Here is a 16,675-nt window from a genome sequence, read left to right on the forward strand (position 1 = left end):
GTTCACATCTGACACTGCGCTGGTTTCAGCCTTGGACTCCTGCCTTGAAGGTAGCAGCCTGCTCCTGATGCTACTTGCTCAGCATGGGATGGAGGTTTTGAGGAGGAAGGATGGGCAATTCTCAAGCTTTATCTGAATATTTATCATCTGTGCTAGCAGGGCAGAACTGCAACTCATTAACTCCTTTGCTGTTACAGAGGGGACCCTCGAAAACAGGAGACTGTTGTAGACATTAATAGCATGAGCCAATAGAATTACAGATCTGAAGGCAAGATATTTAAAAATGCAGTACTAACACTGAAGATACAGGAGGTAAAACACGACAGATTAGAGTTACTCAATTCAAATCATTTTAGAAACCGTTTATGTTCAGACATTCAACTCTGTCTAAGGGAGAGCTTCCCTAAAGCAACGTTCTTGGAAAGGTCTGCAATAAGCAGCTGCACCTAACACACCCCGGATTACTCTAGCTGCCGAGGGCTCAAACACCATCCAAGCCCTTTCACACTTCAGCTCCCTGCGACACTGATTAGCAACAGTTACAGAATACATTGAGAACACCACAGGTCAGAGGTTTTCCTTGTAACAGTTTCCTAAACAAAACAACAGTCCGCTCACCAGACACTCAGGACACAAGCTGGCTTAGTTCTTAGACGTTCACTATAGGAAGCTACTTAATAAGCTCCCCACAAGAAAATGCTGGCTTCAAATAAAAGAAACTAAAGTATTCCGTGTATCTAGGTGAAGGCACTATAAAGCAGTAAGTCATACGCAGGTGCACATTTTAATTCTGTGAATAGATGTCATTTCATTTAGACATTATACGGTGTGGCTACTGTGGGAAAATACTTCATGTTTTTCGAGAACTTGTAAAATCCCCTTACACTGCGTAAATTTTCAATACGCTGGGAAAGTAGCCACAATACACAGAGAATATACAGCAGCATTTCAATTGGCAATAGAGTGAAAACAGATGTGGACGTATAGAGAAATAACATTATTTTAGATGACTAAATACAGCCGACTGGGTGGGCAACCTGGAGGACCCTCTGAAAAGGAACATGTTAATACAATACTGGCAACCACATTAAAGCTTCTTGCTAGAGGAAATTTCTGGTTGTTACTGAATAGTGCAGTTAGTAGAAGTCTTTATCTGCAGCCTCCTTCCAGGAGATATCTTGAACTGGGCATACACCGAGTAGGAAGACATGCATGTACAAGGGGCGAGGAAGAAATTGCTGTGTTTTGTGGACTGTTACAAGCATCAAGGAGTCAACGATGAAGAGATCCACAGTTTATTTGCGTATTTATGGTACCAAACCTAATACCAATATATGCAACACCCACTACTGTATTTTCTACACATCCCCTCAAAGTCTCCAAGGTAACTGCCTCTCAACTTGAGTTTCACAATTAAAAGCAAGATGTTGCAGAACACCATCTCCTTAGTTCACACACAGAGAAAAAGAAGTTTCTCACACTTTCCTAAAAGCTCACTAGAGCAACAGCAGCAAGTAGCTGACAAATGCTGTATAACCAACAAAATCTGGACGTACAAGGGATAAAGACCAAGCACAAAGCCAAAGCATCTGCCACAGCAGGAGAGCCATTTGGCAGCTGAAGAAATGCATAAAGGGATAAAAAAGGCATTCAGAGAGAAAAGTACACATGGAAAATAGTCCAAGATGTAGAGGTATAGCCAAGCCTTGACCAAGCCAGAATATGTTCACTGGTACAAAGATGCACAGTAAAAAAAGATGTAATTCATCTGGATTAACAGCTGGAACATTAACTATACATTGGAAGTGTTAAGATTAATCTAGCAGGAAGAGGGTTTTTTCCCATTTGATAATGTACACTGTGTTCAGCTCCTTGACTAAAAATTGCATTTTTATCCTTGTGAGTGTTATTGCAGAGTAAGTGGGTTTCTCTTAATCCCATAAACCAAGGAGTTTCTCTTCCCTCTGAATACACAATTCTCCTGAAGGACAAATGGGGCAGAGAAAAGAAACAGGAACATACAGATTTGTTACGTACATAGGGATTTCTCCTGAAGCATTGGGCATTTACACCAGGGGCAGTTAAAATCCCAACCCTTGTTCTTCACGTGCTTTCTTCAAAGAGAACAAAGAAAATCTCTCCTGACTGTGGCAGAGGAAAGGCAAAGTAAATGAACTTATGTCATCAGGGTAGAGAGGGCTTAATATTTCCTTCATTATGAAGTTAAGAGGGTTTGATAAGCAAAGACAAAATGACAGCTTGGCCATGGCACCAGGCTCCCTGCATCTCTGAGGTCGTTCCTCTCTCAAACTCTCTGAAGATGCTACAAACCACTAAGGGGAAAAAACAGCATCAAGCTCTTGCAAAAGGATTCCCTAGATCCTGACTTGAGACTGGAATTCACTCTTGGGTCTCCAAGCTGCTGTTAGACAGTGAGGGCCAAAGAGGTTTTGTAGTCTCTGTATCAGCCTGAAGAAGAAAGGCCACGTGATGCTTATTACCAAGACGGCTTGAACTGGTCCTCAAGAGGAATCTGCAGAGAGCTAGCTGTCCTGTCATTACCACAAAGGCATAAACCACAAGATTTCTGACCACACAGGGATGCCTGCCTCACAGCAACAAACGACTAAACGTACCAGCCGCAAAGCCTCCTTCCAAAGCAGCCCGCAGAGGGCTAAAAACCCTGCAAGTAAAGAGCATCACCATCTTTCTTGTGAGCGTCATCACTTCTACAAACCACTGTTAAGGAGCTAAGTGCTGCTGGTAGGCATGTAGCAAGCAAAGACACCTAAAAACCCACAGACTGCAGGAACTGGATCAGCACTGGGGTGGGTATTGTACATGGACAGCAATGAAATCCCTGCACCAAAGCAGTACGGCAGAGGAGGTACGTATCCAACATCCCCTTCATGAATCAGCTCCTCCTCACACCAGCTGCGTAATGGAAGTGATGACAAGAAAATTATGTGGTCAGTAAGGTCTACAGAGCTTACACCTCAACGGAGTAGCTGAAGAGTTTTGGCTGCAGGCACGGTATACGTGATAAGACATTCACTAACACTGGAGCACCTTGTCACCTGAGCCAGTAAACACATCTCTGGAAGCGAGCAGCAGGGTATGGAGATGTCTGTACCAACACCTTGAACGTAAATTGGCCCTGCTATTAGAAGAGAGAGCATCAAGTGCTGCAAACCATCCACCACGGCATCTTGCTATTTATTATCCTACTTTTACCACTAAGCATATTGCCTTTCCCTATTAATTATCTTACCCTATTCCATGAAAAAGCTGAACCAACATGATTCGTGCTACACTACAGGGCTCATAAGAGTGACTAGTTTTGGATTTTACTCTCAAAACACTTTGAAATGTAGAATGCAGCAGCTATACAACTGGGAGCTGCATGACACTGTGCCCCTCGTATGAGAACTGTTTAGTGCTTAAGTTAAAATTTACACACTAGTGATCTGAAAATGCAGGTACTACTGCTCACCAAAAGAACCTGCGCTTTCCACTACCAACAATTCTTCATATTTTAGATTATTCACCATTAAAGCTAAGTGAAAGTCCAGAAGAAAACAAAAAGTTACATGAAAGAATTCATTACCATGTTACATGGGAAGATGTAGTAAACTAACATAGCAAACAAATGCACGGAAGTAAACCTAAGCAAAGATTAATTCAAAAGACCAATCAACTGATTTTTGGTATTTACCTCATTTCATGCAAACAAAAGAGTCAAGTAAGAATAAAAACCACTTTCATGAAGAACAGCTGAAGCAAGTCTAACAAATAGAGAAATAGGGATTCACTATACCCCACTAGTATATAACATACGCTAATTTTTATCCATATGTAGGTATATATTTAAAGTTCTGCGTGCATTTGTTTAATACAAGCAGAAAGGCCCACTTTCACAAAAAAAACCCAACCAAACAAAAAAAAACCAAACCCAAAACCTTCCAATAACTGAAAAGTGGGCTTCTGGCTTGATTTATAAAAATCACGGGATACTCAGGTTATGTTTTGAAGAACAGTCTGAAATTAAAGCGAAGCCAAAAAACTAGGAGTGTACTACTGAGAGCCACTCCACGTCTGAACGCTACATGGGCTTTCAGATCAGTTTGGGGTAAAATATCACTTTTAGTATGAACTCCAAGCCCAGAAGAAAAGCTATAAACAGTGAAGTCCAAAAATCTAAACAACTCTAGAGAAAAAGGAATGGGAAGCTTTTCCTAGCAACTGTTACAATTAAATCATGATTTCTTGGCAGAATTCGAGACCTAAAAATTAAGTTCCTAATGTTTACAGCTGCTTATCTAAGATCCAAATGTGGACAATATAAATTGATGAAGTGTTGTCTCTTGCTGCATGCAATTGATCCAATATGTATGAAGCTGCTCAAAGGTCCACCAAGTAAAACTATTCCTGAGTCTCGCTGCAGCTTTGCTGAACCCTAAAACAGATCGACCCTACGATGCTGAGCGAGATAAATCTGGAGAGTGAAATATGCTAATGTCTTACAGAGGAGGAGGAGGAGAAGACTTGCAGGAACTGCCTTAAAGGCCACAAGGAATATAGGAAATCACTTTGGGAGAAAGCTGACGGTATAATACTGACTGTTTCATCAAGCGTGAAGAAAAGAGCATGTTCTCCAAGTGTCAAAATGGTGTTATAGACAGAGAGAGCCTAGGCAAATCAGACAAAAAAGGCAATAGAAACTGAAGTTTCAGACCTAAAGAACACTAATTCAGCATTAGGACTATCTCACTGCCCAGGTTGGTGGTAGTGCCTGACTTGTTGAGGGAGAGAACACATTGCAGATGCAGGACATAAGAAACTTTTGAGTACTCTCACATAAATGAAGCGTAGCTGCATCATGTCCCCGTGCATCTGTTATGGATACTGTGCTAACTGATCTTTGGTCTGACCGGTACAGTTGTTCTGTTTCCCCAGGGAGGGAGTAAAGAACCCTCTCAACTCCTACTCAGGAGAACCTGTAACAGGAGGATGCAGATGAACAAAGCAGTTGCTCTTCCCTGAATGGTCTGTCTTCTCTACTGAGCACCTCTGCAAATGCAGCCGCAAAGCACGAGATCCCACAAGAGATTCAAGGGCAGCATCTGATGAAGAAATTCTCTTTCATCTCTGCAGCTGCAATGATCACAGTAACACCCACCGATGGGTCTTGCTGGTTTTCTCCTAAAACCAACTTCCATCAGCTAGGTCTAACACACTTAAGAGTAAAATTTCCAGCTTTCAGGTTACAGATGCAACATCAAAATATACTGACTTTAAATGGACTCCTGCACCTTACACCAAAGCAACAGAGAAGAAGTACTGCTGGAACTTCCAGATCTGGAGAGGAAATCTTAAAAATACAAGCCAACAGCAATGAAAACGGAGAGAAGTCAGTCCTCTGAGGCACTTCAATAACACATGCATCTGGACTATACACAACACCTGACAAAGAACAATGCTGCTAAAAACCAGAATTATTGCACCTTTTAGGTTCCATTGGAGACAATAACTAAGTTTATGCACACCACCATAAAAATACAAAGCTCTATTTAAACAGGTAGTTATCAGGCCCTATCAGAGCACAGGGGCATTCCCAGTACTTAAACAGGAAGAAGAAATCCCTCTTTCAAAGCTGCAGAAGAAAAACAGCAGTCTTGGTTTGCCTGTTTGTGGAAAAAAGTAGGTGTGATGTGGGCAAAGTGAACACAAAAAGCCAAGCCAGGGATCTGGCCCCATGCTGGGAGTCTTCTGCCCTGTTCAGACATGAGAAATCTGTGCTGCGCACCACAAGAACTTTGTCCCTGCTGCTCAAAAGCCTCCCCTTTCCTTGGCCAGGCTAATTTTTAAGAAATGCCTTTTGGAAAGTGCCTGTTGAGTAGAGATTTCAAAGGCTGGCTGAAAAAAACGTCTAGGCATATAATGCTGACCAGATTCTTCCCACACACGCACATAAAATTTCTCCAGCATCGTAATTAGAACAGTACTAAACAAACCCGTTTCCCTCAGAAATTATACACTGCAACTTTCATAAACAAAGATCTCCCAATGCTGGCAGTGACTGAGGGTGAGAGCTGACTTTTTCCCCTCTTCAAATTTTCCCAAGGCTTTAAAATTTCAGTTCCAGTCCTAAAATCTGAACTTTTTCAATATTCAGAAGAACACATGGCGTTTATCTGATAGCCTGGTGCCATATTTTCCTGAAGTCTTCAGCAAAATCACATTTTAATTTTCATCTTGATTAGGTGGACCTAAGTCTCCACAGAAACAAGATGAGGGCACTTGCCATGTGCCTAAAGATAAGGGGAACATTTATGGAATAAGTCTTCTCAACTCATCACAAGAAATAAGATACTCGTGCTAATCCTGAGGGGAAAACAGAATAGTTGGCCAAACTTCATAAATAATATGGAAAAAATCCAGGGACTTGGGGTTCTGGAATCAGCAGTATTCAACTTCCCACCCTGGCAACGTGCTGATTAACATAGTCCCTTTAAAACAGCTGACCTTCCCCGCAACGCTTTGGGACTGCACCCGGGCACGGGATACCCCGCACCAACCAGACCACCTCCATAAACAAGGTCTTGCAAAGTTTTCTAACATAAGCCCCAAATCAGGTTTTCCCTTTAAAATAAAAAAAAAAAAGCTCCTAAAGAAGCTTGACAATTCAACATCTGACTTGGAGACATTTAAAATTACTGGACCACCTCTTGTGAAATGAAACCTAATTAAATATTTGGCCTCACAGTAGAGGTGGAGAGTAACTACCTCTTTCCAAGAATTTGGTTTCAGATCTCTAAATGTCCTCTTATTTTCAAATCCAATGATTTCAGAAGTGACATTACGTTCCTAAAATGTGTTTGGCATGAAATAAACAGATATTGGCATTAATAAATTTTCAGAGAGGCAAAGGAACCTCACTTTGCCAAATCATTGCCTGTGTTACCTTGCAGCTAACACCACTTTGTGGTCTCATGGACTTTTGACCCAAAATGCAACTAGATCCCAAGGGAAAGAATTCAAATTCGCTATTTATCATTCTTCATTTCTCCTTCCAATTGTTAATTCAGGTTTTGGATTACTTTTCAAATTCTGTCAGTCAATCCAAAGGAGACATCTCATTCTCCTTTGAGCTTATCTCTACCCACAACCCAATGTAGTACCAGCGGCAGTAAATGAATAACTCTTATCATTAGAAAGAGTCTAGAGAATTGGGTTAATCTTTGTGCTCCACAGGTAAAATACTGAATGACAAGATTTTTGTGTTACATCAAATGTATTTTACAGTATTAAAAAGAAAAATTAAGTCCTTTGGACACAAGTTAAATATCTTACAAAAATACTTTTATAATTATATAAATGCTAATACGGTAGCCTTTGGCTCATCACTAGCTCCCTAAACTCTGACCCTCCGACAGAAACAAGATCTTATTAGAAGCCCAGGCAAATATTTGAAGAAAAAACATTTTGGTATTCAGAGATACAAAATTTTTCATCACAGCTAAGATGAAAAGTCTTGTTTAAGAGCTTCTGCGCACTGCTTTGAAAAATGAAGGAATGGGAAAAGTATAAAGCTGAGGGACAGCCTGACTTTAGGCTTAAAAACAGAATAAGGGGAGGAAAAAGTTAAGAGGTGATCCTAATCTTATAGCTGTTTTGTTGTTACTGTTACTCACCATCTACATTTTTAAACAGTGTTAAAAGCTTCTTTTGACAGTCCTTTATGGGAGCAATTTGTGAAAAGTGCTTTAAAGGCTGATTTATTAGAAAAATTATAATAGACTTTTGCAAGTGGAAGAATTATTGGACCCTTGATGATTAGCAGAAATGCCGATGCCACTCCAGGTTGGAAACCTGGAAAATAGCAATATTTCAGAGGGCTTGAAGGAAATATGTAAACAGGGAAAAATTTGATGTGGCAACAATACCCCCGGTCCTTCTGCCTTCCCTCTTCAGTTCAGCAGTTTCGAAGAACCAGGGATGGGAAATGCGCTGCCTGTATAAACTGAGCAGTGATGATTCTGGAAGTAGCCATTAGTTTTCAAAGAGAGATTTCACCACTCCAGAAGACCGGACAAAGATGCATTTGTTTCCTGAATTTGGGCAGAGGCTTACATTTACTTTTGCTAAAGCAAAGTTCAGAGGCAAGAGCCCACTGCTGACAGGTCCTGGCTCCGTTCAGCTTTACTGCTCTACCAAAGCATCCACGGGTCATGGACAGTGTTGAGGTTAGTTGCCAATACCTTAAATTCTACCCCAAGTGATTGACAACCACTAACGACCACAGGTTTATAGAGCACAAGCATGGAATGGAAAGTACAGAACTCCAGGAGATTTTCCCTGAACAGCCCTAATTCTGCTTCCCTATTCTTGCCTCCCTCCGAGTTTGAGACACAGAGGAGTTTCCCACATACCCCAGTAATATGCAACATCGTTAAGGATATAAGTATAGAATATATATAGGATATAAGGATAGAAACTACAGAAATCATATGTAATAGTAGCTGGATTGCCAGGCAGTTTGGAATGGGCAGAAACTATGGCAACAGCTTACAGTTTACTCTTTCTACGCCGCAGAAAAGACAACTCTTTTCCCACGCTCGTTACTCACGTTACTATTTTTAAGTACTAGTGGCATGGCATGTTTTACATACAGCACGTTCTACCGTTCGAGCTCCATCTCAAAGCCTGACACGAGAGAACCCCTTACTCTGCACATTCGACATGCATCACATCATCCACCTGAGCATTAGATAATGAAAAGTAAAAATTTACGAGTCAAAACTCAAAGAAAGCCAGGGTTCAAGAGAGCATTATAAAACTGTGTTTCTTGACTTCCAAACGCTGATGCATTTTCTATCCATATTGAATACATGAGCCCTTTTCAGGCAGTGCAAATTTTTCTCCTAATTTGAGGGTTTAATATATTTACTGTTACCTTAATGAAATTTAGTTTTTCAAGAAACATGTTCATTACTACAATATATTTTTAGTGGCATACTCGTTCCTCACCCCCAGATATTTAAAGACTGAAAATTTTTACATTTAATATATTGGCAACAAGTGAAGCCTGAGGGTTTTGGTTTTTTCCTGCTTATTTCATACTAGCAAAAACTGTCCAATTCAGGAGCTTCATTTCTGTGTACTGTACTAGCACATCTACAGCACCTAAAGAATGAAAGTATTAAATAGCAGATTGTGACAGTTCAAAGGCTGAATGGCCTCAGAACATCTCTAAGGAACACTCCTATCTCTATTAATAAGACTTCCTGTACAAACGTTCCACTTACACAGAAACAATTAAGTTTCAGAAAAATAACTTTAAAAATCTCAGTTATAATAATGCTGAACTCCTTCAGTGTTCTACATCATCTCAAAGGTCATCTTTTCATACTGCTTTTTGCCCATTTTCGTTACTGAACAGTGCCAGAATTTTGCAGAAAGCGTGAAAATATCACATTAAGAGTTCTCCTTAATCCCACGGGCTTCTTATCATTGCAATATCACTCTGTCACTCCGTACAATAATAAAATGCGTATCATTCAGCTCACAAGTAAATATCAAGTTGGATCTTACTTTGCCTAGGCTACATTTCATGCTTAGTTCTTTATCTTTACATGTTTATAAATTGTGTAGCAAGGGTTATAAAAATATTTGAAAATCAGATTATGTTTTCCAGCGGATACATTTTGCAGCTAGGTTAAGAGTTCCGAATAATTTTGTTTACTGAGTGCCAGGCAACACAAACTCATATTTGCCATAGCAGAATGATTCCATTAGTTCACATGTATCTTAAAGATCAAAACACATGTTTCCCCACTCATGAATTTCAGACCAATAATTTCACATCCATCACGTGGTTGAAATAAATCCATTACAGTCTGTGGTATAACTTGAGCTTTGTGGTGGGTATACAGCAAACTGAGCCAGACAGCTTTTCTGCTGGTAGGCAGAATACCAAGAGGATCCTGATTTATCAGAAACATTTTAAAATAACTGAGAAACCCCAACTTTGTAACAAGATAAGCAAAATTTTATATCAAAGAAAAGAATAAGTCTTTTCTACAGTCTTTTTACTACCAATACCCCTACTGTGTTTATCATCGAAGGACTGACTGTTCTCATCAAATTGCTCGAGGGGCGAAAAGAATCCCACACTCTAAAGAAAGTCACTGTTGCAAATACAGCTGCTTTAGAAGTAATAAGTTACTAAATGAGCACCATTTTAAATGACTGGTGTTTGAGGCGTTAACCCTCAGATCACTTTCTACCAATACATTATAACATTTGGCAATATGTGGAATTGTCTTGGAGTAGGAAGTTTCCCAAAACAGCTATTTAATCACAATCCGTAGTCCCAGAAGAGTTCCAAAAATCTTTAAATGCAAAAAGGACGGTGTTAACACTTAAAGTAACATGTTAATGCACGTACTGCGGCAGTAGGTTGCTGAGGGTGTTTTTCACATTGTCTGCAGAGCCAGAGCTCACAAAGCAGCAGTGACACAGATACAGATGATACGCTTCATTGCTCCAACGTGCACCATCTTTGAAACACTAACAACAGGCAACATTATTTTTCCTGCAGATGATATATATCAGAAAACATACCTCTATATCCTGTATTATCTTTGGGTATAAGGACCTGTAAAATGAATTTGGGGGGCCATCTGTTGGTCTGTTTTTAAACAGGTACTGATCCCTAGAAAGAACCAGAAACACAGTTTTCAATTTACCACAAAGAATCCAAACTTTAAAGGAATTCAAAATCTGCACAGAACGAAACCTTACGACCTGTTCTCACAGAACACTCGTAAGAATGTTTAGCATTGCCGTTAGAACCCTCGTGACTTTACAATTTGACAGCTACAGTTAAAATGTTCAAGACTAAAGATAACAGGTGTTTTCCTTATGGTTTTCCAAATTCGGCTTCACTGCTTCATAAGGCTTTTAGCCAGCAGGGTGTCGTCCTCTTGCCTTTATATGCCTTGCATTTTCTTAGGCACGCCACTAGAGAGCACAAAATGCAGGTTTATAAAGCAGAACACCTCATCTCTTCAGATACTCGTGAAGGATCGAAAAACTCCGTGGCACAAACATAAACGGTTTCTCTTTGAGAGAGGCTTCTGCAGCCCAATCAGCTATTTTATATTTTAATGGAAAAAAAAAAAGTTTACGTGGAAATACTTCACTCAAGAAAAAGCCCTGCAAAACACGTTGTTGCTAGTTTTTGTGAGTTGATTTCTACACGTTAGTTCTCCCTGCAAAACAGAAATTACAAATTTGCAGACAGACTTACCGCAAGAAAGCAAGTGTTGAAAGACAGCGGTGCCCGAAAGGGCAGGGGACAAAGCTGCAGCAGAAACAGGAGCTGACAGCTTTCGCCGTAGCTACCCCCACTAGTCCATGGCAGAGATAAGGATCTCTGTGATACCAATTTACTATAAACTTCTTGGTAGAGCTCATGATTAGGGAAATTTGTGAAGGAGAACACTGTAAAAGGTGCATTTAGTTATTGTCAAGGTACTTACCAACCCCTCCTTTCTGACAGTCCCTTCCATAGCGGATCTGTGCGTACCATTCTTTCGATCAGTTTTTTCCATAGCATTCCCTCAGAGATGACTCTCTGCCATTCCTTACACACCAGCTCTGCTGCACAGAGTGATCTGGCATCAAGATAGGAAAGGATGTTTTCTGCTATGTGATCTAAGCCTTGCTCTACAAAGAAATAAAGGCAATCAGAACGTCAATCACTTCACAGTAAACTCCTAAACAAGTTTTGCAATACATTCAGAGAAAGCCAACACAGCTCTAAGGCACTGGAGCAACATGATAATTAAATTACCATACATAGAAGCACCAGTTACAAATTAATCCAAATAGGTACACCAAAATATCTCTGACTCTTTGCTCCTTTTCTAGTTCAGCCTGCCTACTGGACAGTCCCATTTCCACAGAGCGAGAATGAGCACAAACCAAAATTCAGCAAGTATGCAAGCAGCAGAAAGCATTTTCCTGCTTCTGGACGCAGAATCCTGGACGTTTTGAGCACATAACACACTGGGCTACACGATCCAAAAAGATCATCTTCAAGCAGATGCTTTACTAAGCAGCAGTAATAAAAAATTAAAATATTGATTCTTTTCCTATTCTCTTACATATAACAATAGATAATTCAACTCAGCTGAAGACAGGACTCCCCAGAAACAAATGCAGACATATCCAGGAGAAGCATGAGCAAAGATTCTGCAAAACCTTTCTTACATCAAATGCAAGGACATCTTTTCTAGTTAAGCTCTTTCTATAACCTGCAGGTACCACGTCCACTCCTGAATTTTCTTCAGGACTCTGGTGGTAGAGCATATGCCAGAGACACCATGCCCTGCAGCCTGGTGTAGGAAGGGGAAATCAGTGAGAATGAGTTTGACAGTAATTTGTTAATTACAAATGGTGCTTTAACATCTCAGGCAGTTATCCTGATTCATGGTTTACCACCACTAGACTCTGTACTTATTACAGAGAAATTATTACTGAATGACTTTTACCAGAAGCTGGGGGGTTTGAGGCTTCTCTTCAGCTAGAAAAAAAAATTCAAGAGGGAGAAGTTTTTTGAAATAACTTCAAATTGAGTAAATCAGACTGTAACAATCCATAGAGCATTTACTTTGGGGCCAATGGATGCAATTGTTTCTAGTATGAGAATCAGCTAAGAAACAGCAGGAGTCAACTAACCCTCAAACAATGAGAGGTGACAGCTCAGCTTCTGCACCGTAAATTCCAGTGCAAAGCAAATTCAGTTTAGCTGCACAAAGATTTCCCAACGTAGTTACAACAGCCATATGGATAGATACTATCTTAGCACCTTTCCTGCATCTGCTGCTCTCCCACCCTTGGGGCACGCTACCTTCTACAGCAACGGAGCGACGTGTGAGTTTGTGTACTGCTGATTTGATGACACCAGCTTTACTGGCTCAAAAAATAACTTCAGCAATGTACCACAAGAAACCTCCCAAGTAAAACAATGTTACTCCAAAGGAAAGCCCTTTGGCAGTACTTAAGACATCCCACAAACAACACCTACCTGGGTGACTCTCGTGCTCTAACTGCATCTACAGCATAAGGTATGTTGGTCAACACGCAATAGTTATTAGTGGATTGGGGAAACACTGACTTTCATCATGAAGATCCTAGCTACCAGAAGCAGCTTATTAACCCCTGTGATCATTTTATATCATGGTAGGGTTAGATTTACATATTCAATGCACTCAAGTCGCTGGCAGATCAAAGATACCAGAACTGGGGTCCTGCCCATTGATCCAGGTCTGTGTAAGGCAATGTGCTGCGATATATTATTTCATACGTATCAGTTAATACTTATCCAAAAGCACTAGGTACTTAAGCTGAAGCTCATAGAAAGAATAATCACATCAATAAAGATTATTAATACAGCAAGCTGCCACCACAGATCTATCACGACATAAAACAGGTGGAACGCTGCATGCATTTGCTGGTGGTCTTTGCCTAGATCTTCTCTCCTGCTGAGGGTGTTAGATTTAAAAAAGTGACTGTAGGCGAGTAAAGGTACATACATAGAAACCACTTAGAAAATATAATTGCACTAAATTTAAAATAGTAATCAACCTTTTCTCGTTCATATTACAACTATAGCGTCATTGGTCCCACAAAAAAATCGCTGGTAAGTCTGTTACTTATTTCAAAGCACCTGCAACTTTGCTTTCCCAAAAAAAACACTAAACCAGAGATCTAGAATAACTTAATTTTCATGAATAACGTACACCAGTTGGACAAGCATGAAAAAAAATCTTGCAAACTAGGACATGATGGCCTTTTTAATTTTCCACTTTATCTCATGACAGCCTACTTTAGGCTTCAAATAGTCCTAAAAAATCAAAGAAACTACTGTTAATTTTTTAAAGAATTAAGAAATTGTGTTCATCCACTGCATGCTACATTTAGCATGGCCTTCATAAAAACGAAAAGCAATAGAAAGGAGAAATCAATACATGTAGATGAAGAACATTTGTTCTTCTACTTAATTTAGAGAACTATAAAAAGGCTTTGAAGAATGGTGAAAGCTCCTACAATGTAAACGGGGTTTTTAGAAATTTTTCGATACCCGTCATAATAACAGATTCCAATAACTGAACCATAACAAGGTCCAAATAACTGGTGGATCTCAAATCTAACCAGTTCCAAATGAGCAAATCCTCTCCTAACAATACCATGTCTCAGAGCAGCTTTAAGCTGCACCATCTCCTACATCAGCAGTTTGCAGAAAATACCAGGGCATTTAAATACATTGTAAAAGTGGTCACCCAGCCTGCTACATCCCAGTCCTTCTAGTAAATAACAACTTGGAGATTCTAAATACTGTTTACTTAGGATATATTTATCTTACTGTGATTTTATGTGATTTGAAACAGTTCTCAAGGTTTTTCTGAAAAATGTAATCATTGCAAGGCCATGTTCAAGAGTTAGTTTAAAATCATGAATCCTTGGGTATCGAGAAGACAAACTAATTCATTGTGTGAAGTGGAGGACAAAGCTAGATAAAAATAAAGAAAACAAACGCTCTGCTGAGTAAGCATTGCTCTGATTTTGAAGGTTACAGGTGTGATGAACAGGGGACACATTGTGTTTCAGCACAAACAGATCTAACAGTTGTTTTAGACTTCAGTACCAAATAGTCGTGTTCAACAACATAACATCAACCTGTACAGAGCAAGTGACTCTCTAGTACATCTATAACACTGCAGTCACACAATACAGTCATCTACATATTTTCCCAGCACATTATGTTTTGAAGGGGAAGCCTTTTCTACCTAGAGCATTGCACTTCCCAAAGCAAACAGTGCAGAGCATACGGCAACTAACCACTGTAATTCCAACTCTGTATTAGTAGAGCAGTAAACAGGTCTCTGTCTAAAAGGTGTTTAAGGCTCCCATTTCACTGCATCATTTTCTTTCGATAGCCATTGTACAACGTCTGAGCTTAGATCACCCTCCTCTCCTTCTCCAGAGTACTAAGTTAGTGCGTTCACTATCTGCCCAGCATGTGTACCAAAGTTCAGGGCTAAAGGTGGATTAATATTCACCTCACACAGGGATATTTAGTCAAATCAACGGGTAATAAAAGAGACTGTAGTGCTAAGAAATGGCAGAAATGATAATTCAGTTCAACCAGTACCAGGCTACTATGTTTCAAGTTTACTAATTAAATATAAAAATGAATGATTGCAAAGTTTGGAAGAAGTCAGAAGAAACTAAAAGTAAACACCAAAGCAGGTTACAGTTAAATCAGCAGACCCAGAAATTATTAAAAAGAGATGCAGACACTCTGATGCCAACAGCATTTCTGCAAAGTGCGGCAGAATGACAAGAGCACCGACTTTTGGCTTCCAGCTCTCCCAGAGATGAGGATGCTGCCCTGTCCTTTCCACGTGAAAGGCACTTTTAATCAGTGGTGGCATGGCAGGAGAGCAGAGGCACACACCAAACTAACCTTTTCAGATAACCTTAATTCCTCTGTTAGAAAAAAAACACGCTCCAGCTATGTCTGGGTCCCAAAACAGCCAGTAGCACAAGACACACTGATGACAGGCAAATCTTTCCATGTCTGCACTTTTAAGGGTAAAGTTCTTTCCTCACACACCTGAAAGTTTGCAGGTGAGTGAACAAATGAATGATGCAAGGCTCATCAAATAAGCTGCACAGCCTAAGGAACAGCTGTCCTTAGCAAGTACATTTTGCTTGCAGCTTTGAGCAATTTTTGAAATGTAAAGATCGTGAACGTGTCAGAAGTAAAATGAATTCCCAAGGGAGAAAGTGACAGACAAATAGAAGATGTTCACACAATGTTCATGCACAAAATAATTCTTTAAAAGTTTATCTGTTACTGCCATCTCCTGGCAACAAACTAAATAATTATCCTCCCCCAAAAAAGAGACGAGAACTCTGAGGAGCTGTAAAGTTACGAATAACCAGTCTAATAAAAAGGCGACACTGCAAAGCATCCTTGGAACTCAACAAATGCACAGGTCTGTGTTTTTTTTAGTGGTGGTTTTGGTATTTTACCCCTACTCTGTCCTGGTTTGGCCTAAACCAGGCCGATTTTCCTTTCAGTGACTTTTTACTTTCAGCTCAGTCTCCTCTAAGTAACTGCACTTTCTGAAACTAACTGCATGTTTTTGCAGACAGTGTCTGCTTCCAGGACTGATAACGCTCGAAGTTTGTAGTTACCGCTGAGGCACCGGTAGGGATGTTGTGCAGAAAGGCTCTTGCTGTACTTGTTCTTAGAGAAACCAAGCTCACTGCTGAATTCCTCACTGCTTACAAGTGAAAAGCCGAAGGGGGGTCGCAGCTGCAGGGGGAAGCAGACAGGGCAGGTGACCCAAAATTGACCAACGAGGGTATTCCATCCCATACACGTCATTCTCGGTATAAAGCGGGGGGATCACGAGGGTCTTGCTCTTCTTGCTCTTTCTGCTATGGCCGGTGTCCCAAGAGGACTGTTTTCCTGCTGCCCCCGATCCCGATCCGTGCATCCCTGAATCCAGCTCTCGACCGTCGCTAGGCCCAGCCTGGGCCTTCCCGGAGCCTGCCCTGCAGTGCCGGTGGTGACGTTGCCGACATCGGGGGA

The 16,675-nt window shown here is 40.4% G+C and overlaps 1 protein-coding gene across 6 annotated transcripts in view; it reads right to left on the reverse strand.

The window, feature by feature from the left end:
* Positions 1–16,675, reverse strand: part of FBXW11 (F-box and WD repeat domain containing 11) — a 76,742-nt gene that overhangs the window by 14,290 nt on the left and 45,777 nt on the right. For all 6 annotated transcript variants that reach the window (XM_068417212.1, XM_068417214.1, XM_068417213.1 and 3 more), the window contains 2 exons: positions 11,547–11,733; positions 10,627–10,717 (listed from right to left, as the gene is read on the reverse strand). In XM_068417212.1, coding sequence (XP_068273313.1) covers positions 10,627–10,717; positions 11,547–11,733 — 278 coding nt within the window. The remainder of the gene's footprint in view (positions 1–10,626; positions 10,718–11,546; positions 11,734–16,675) is intronic.

This window comes from Nyctibius grandis, chromosome 22, assembly GCF_013368605.1.
Source record: "Nyctibius grandis isolate bNycGra1 chromosome 22, bNycGra1.pri, whole genome shotgun sequence".
NCBI lineage: Eukaryota > Metazoa > Chordata > Aves > Nyctibiiformes > Nyctibiidae > Nyctibius > Nyctibius grandis.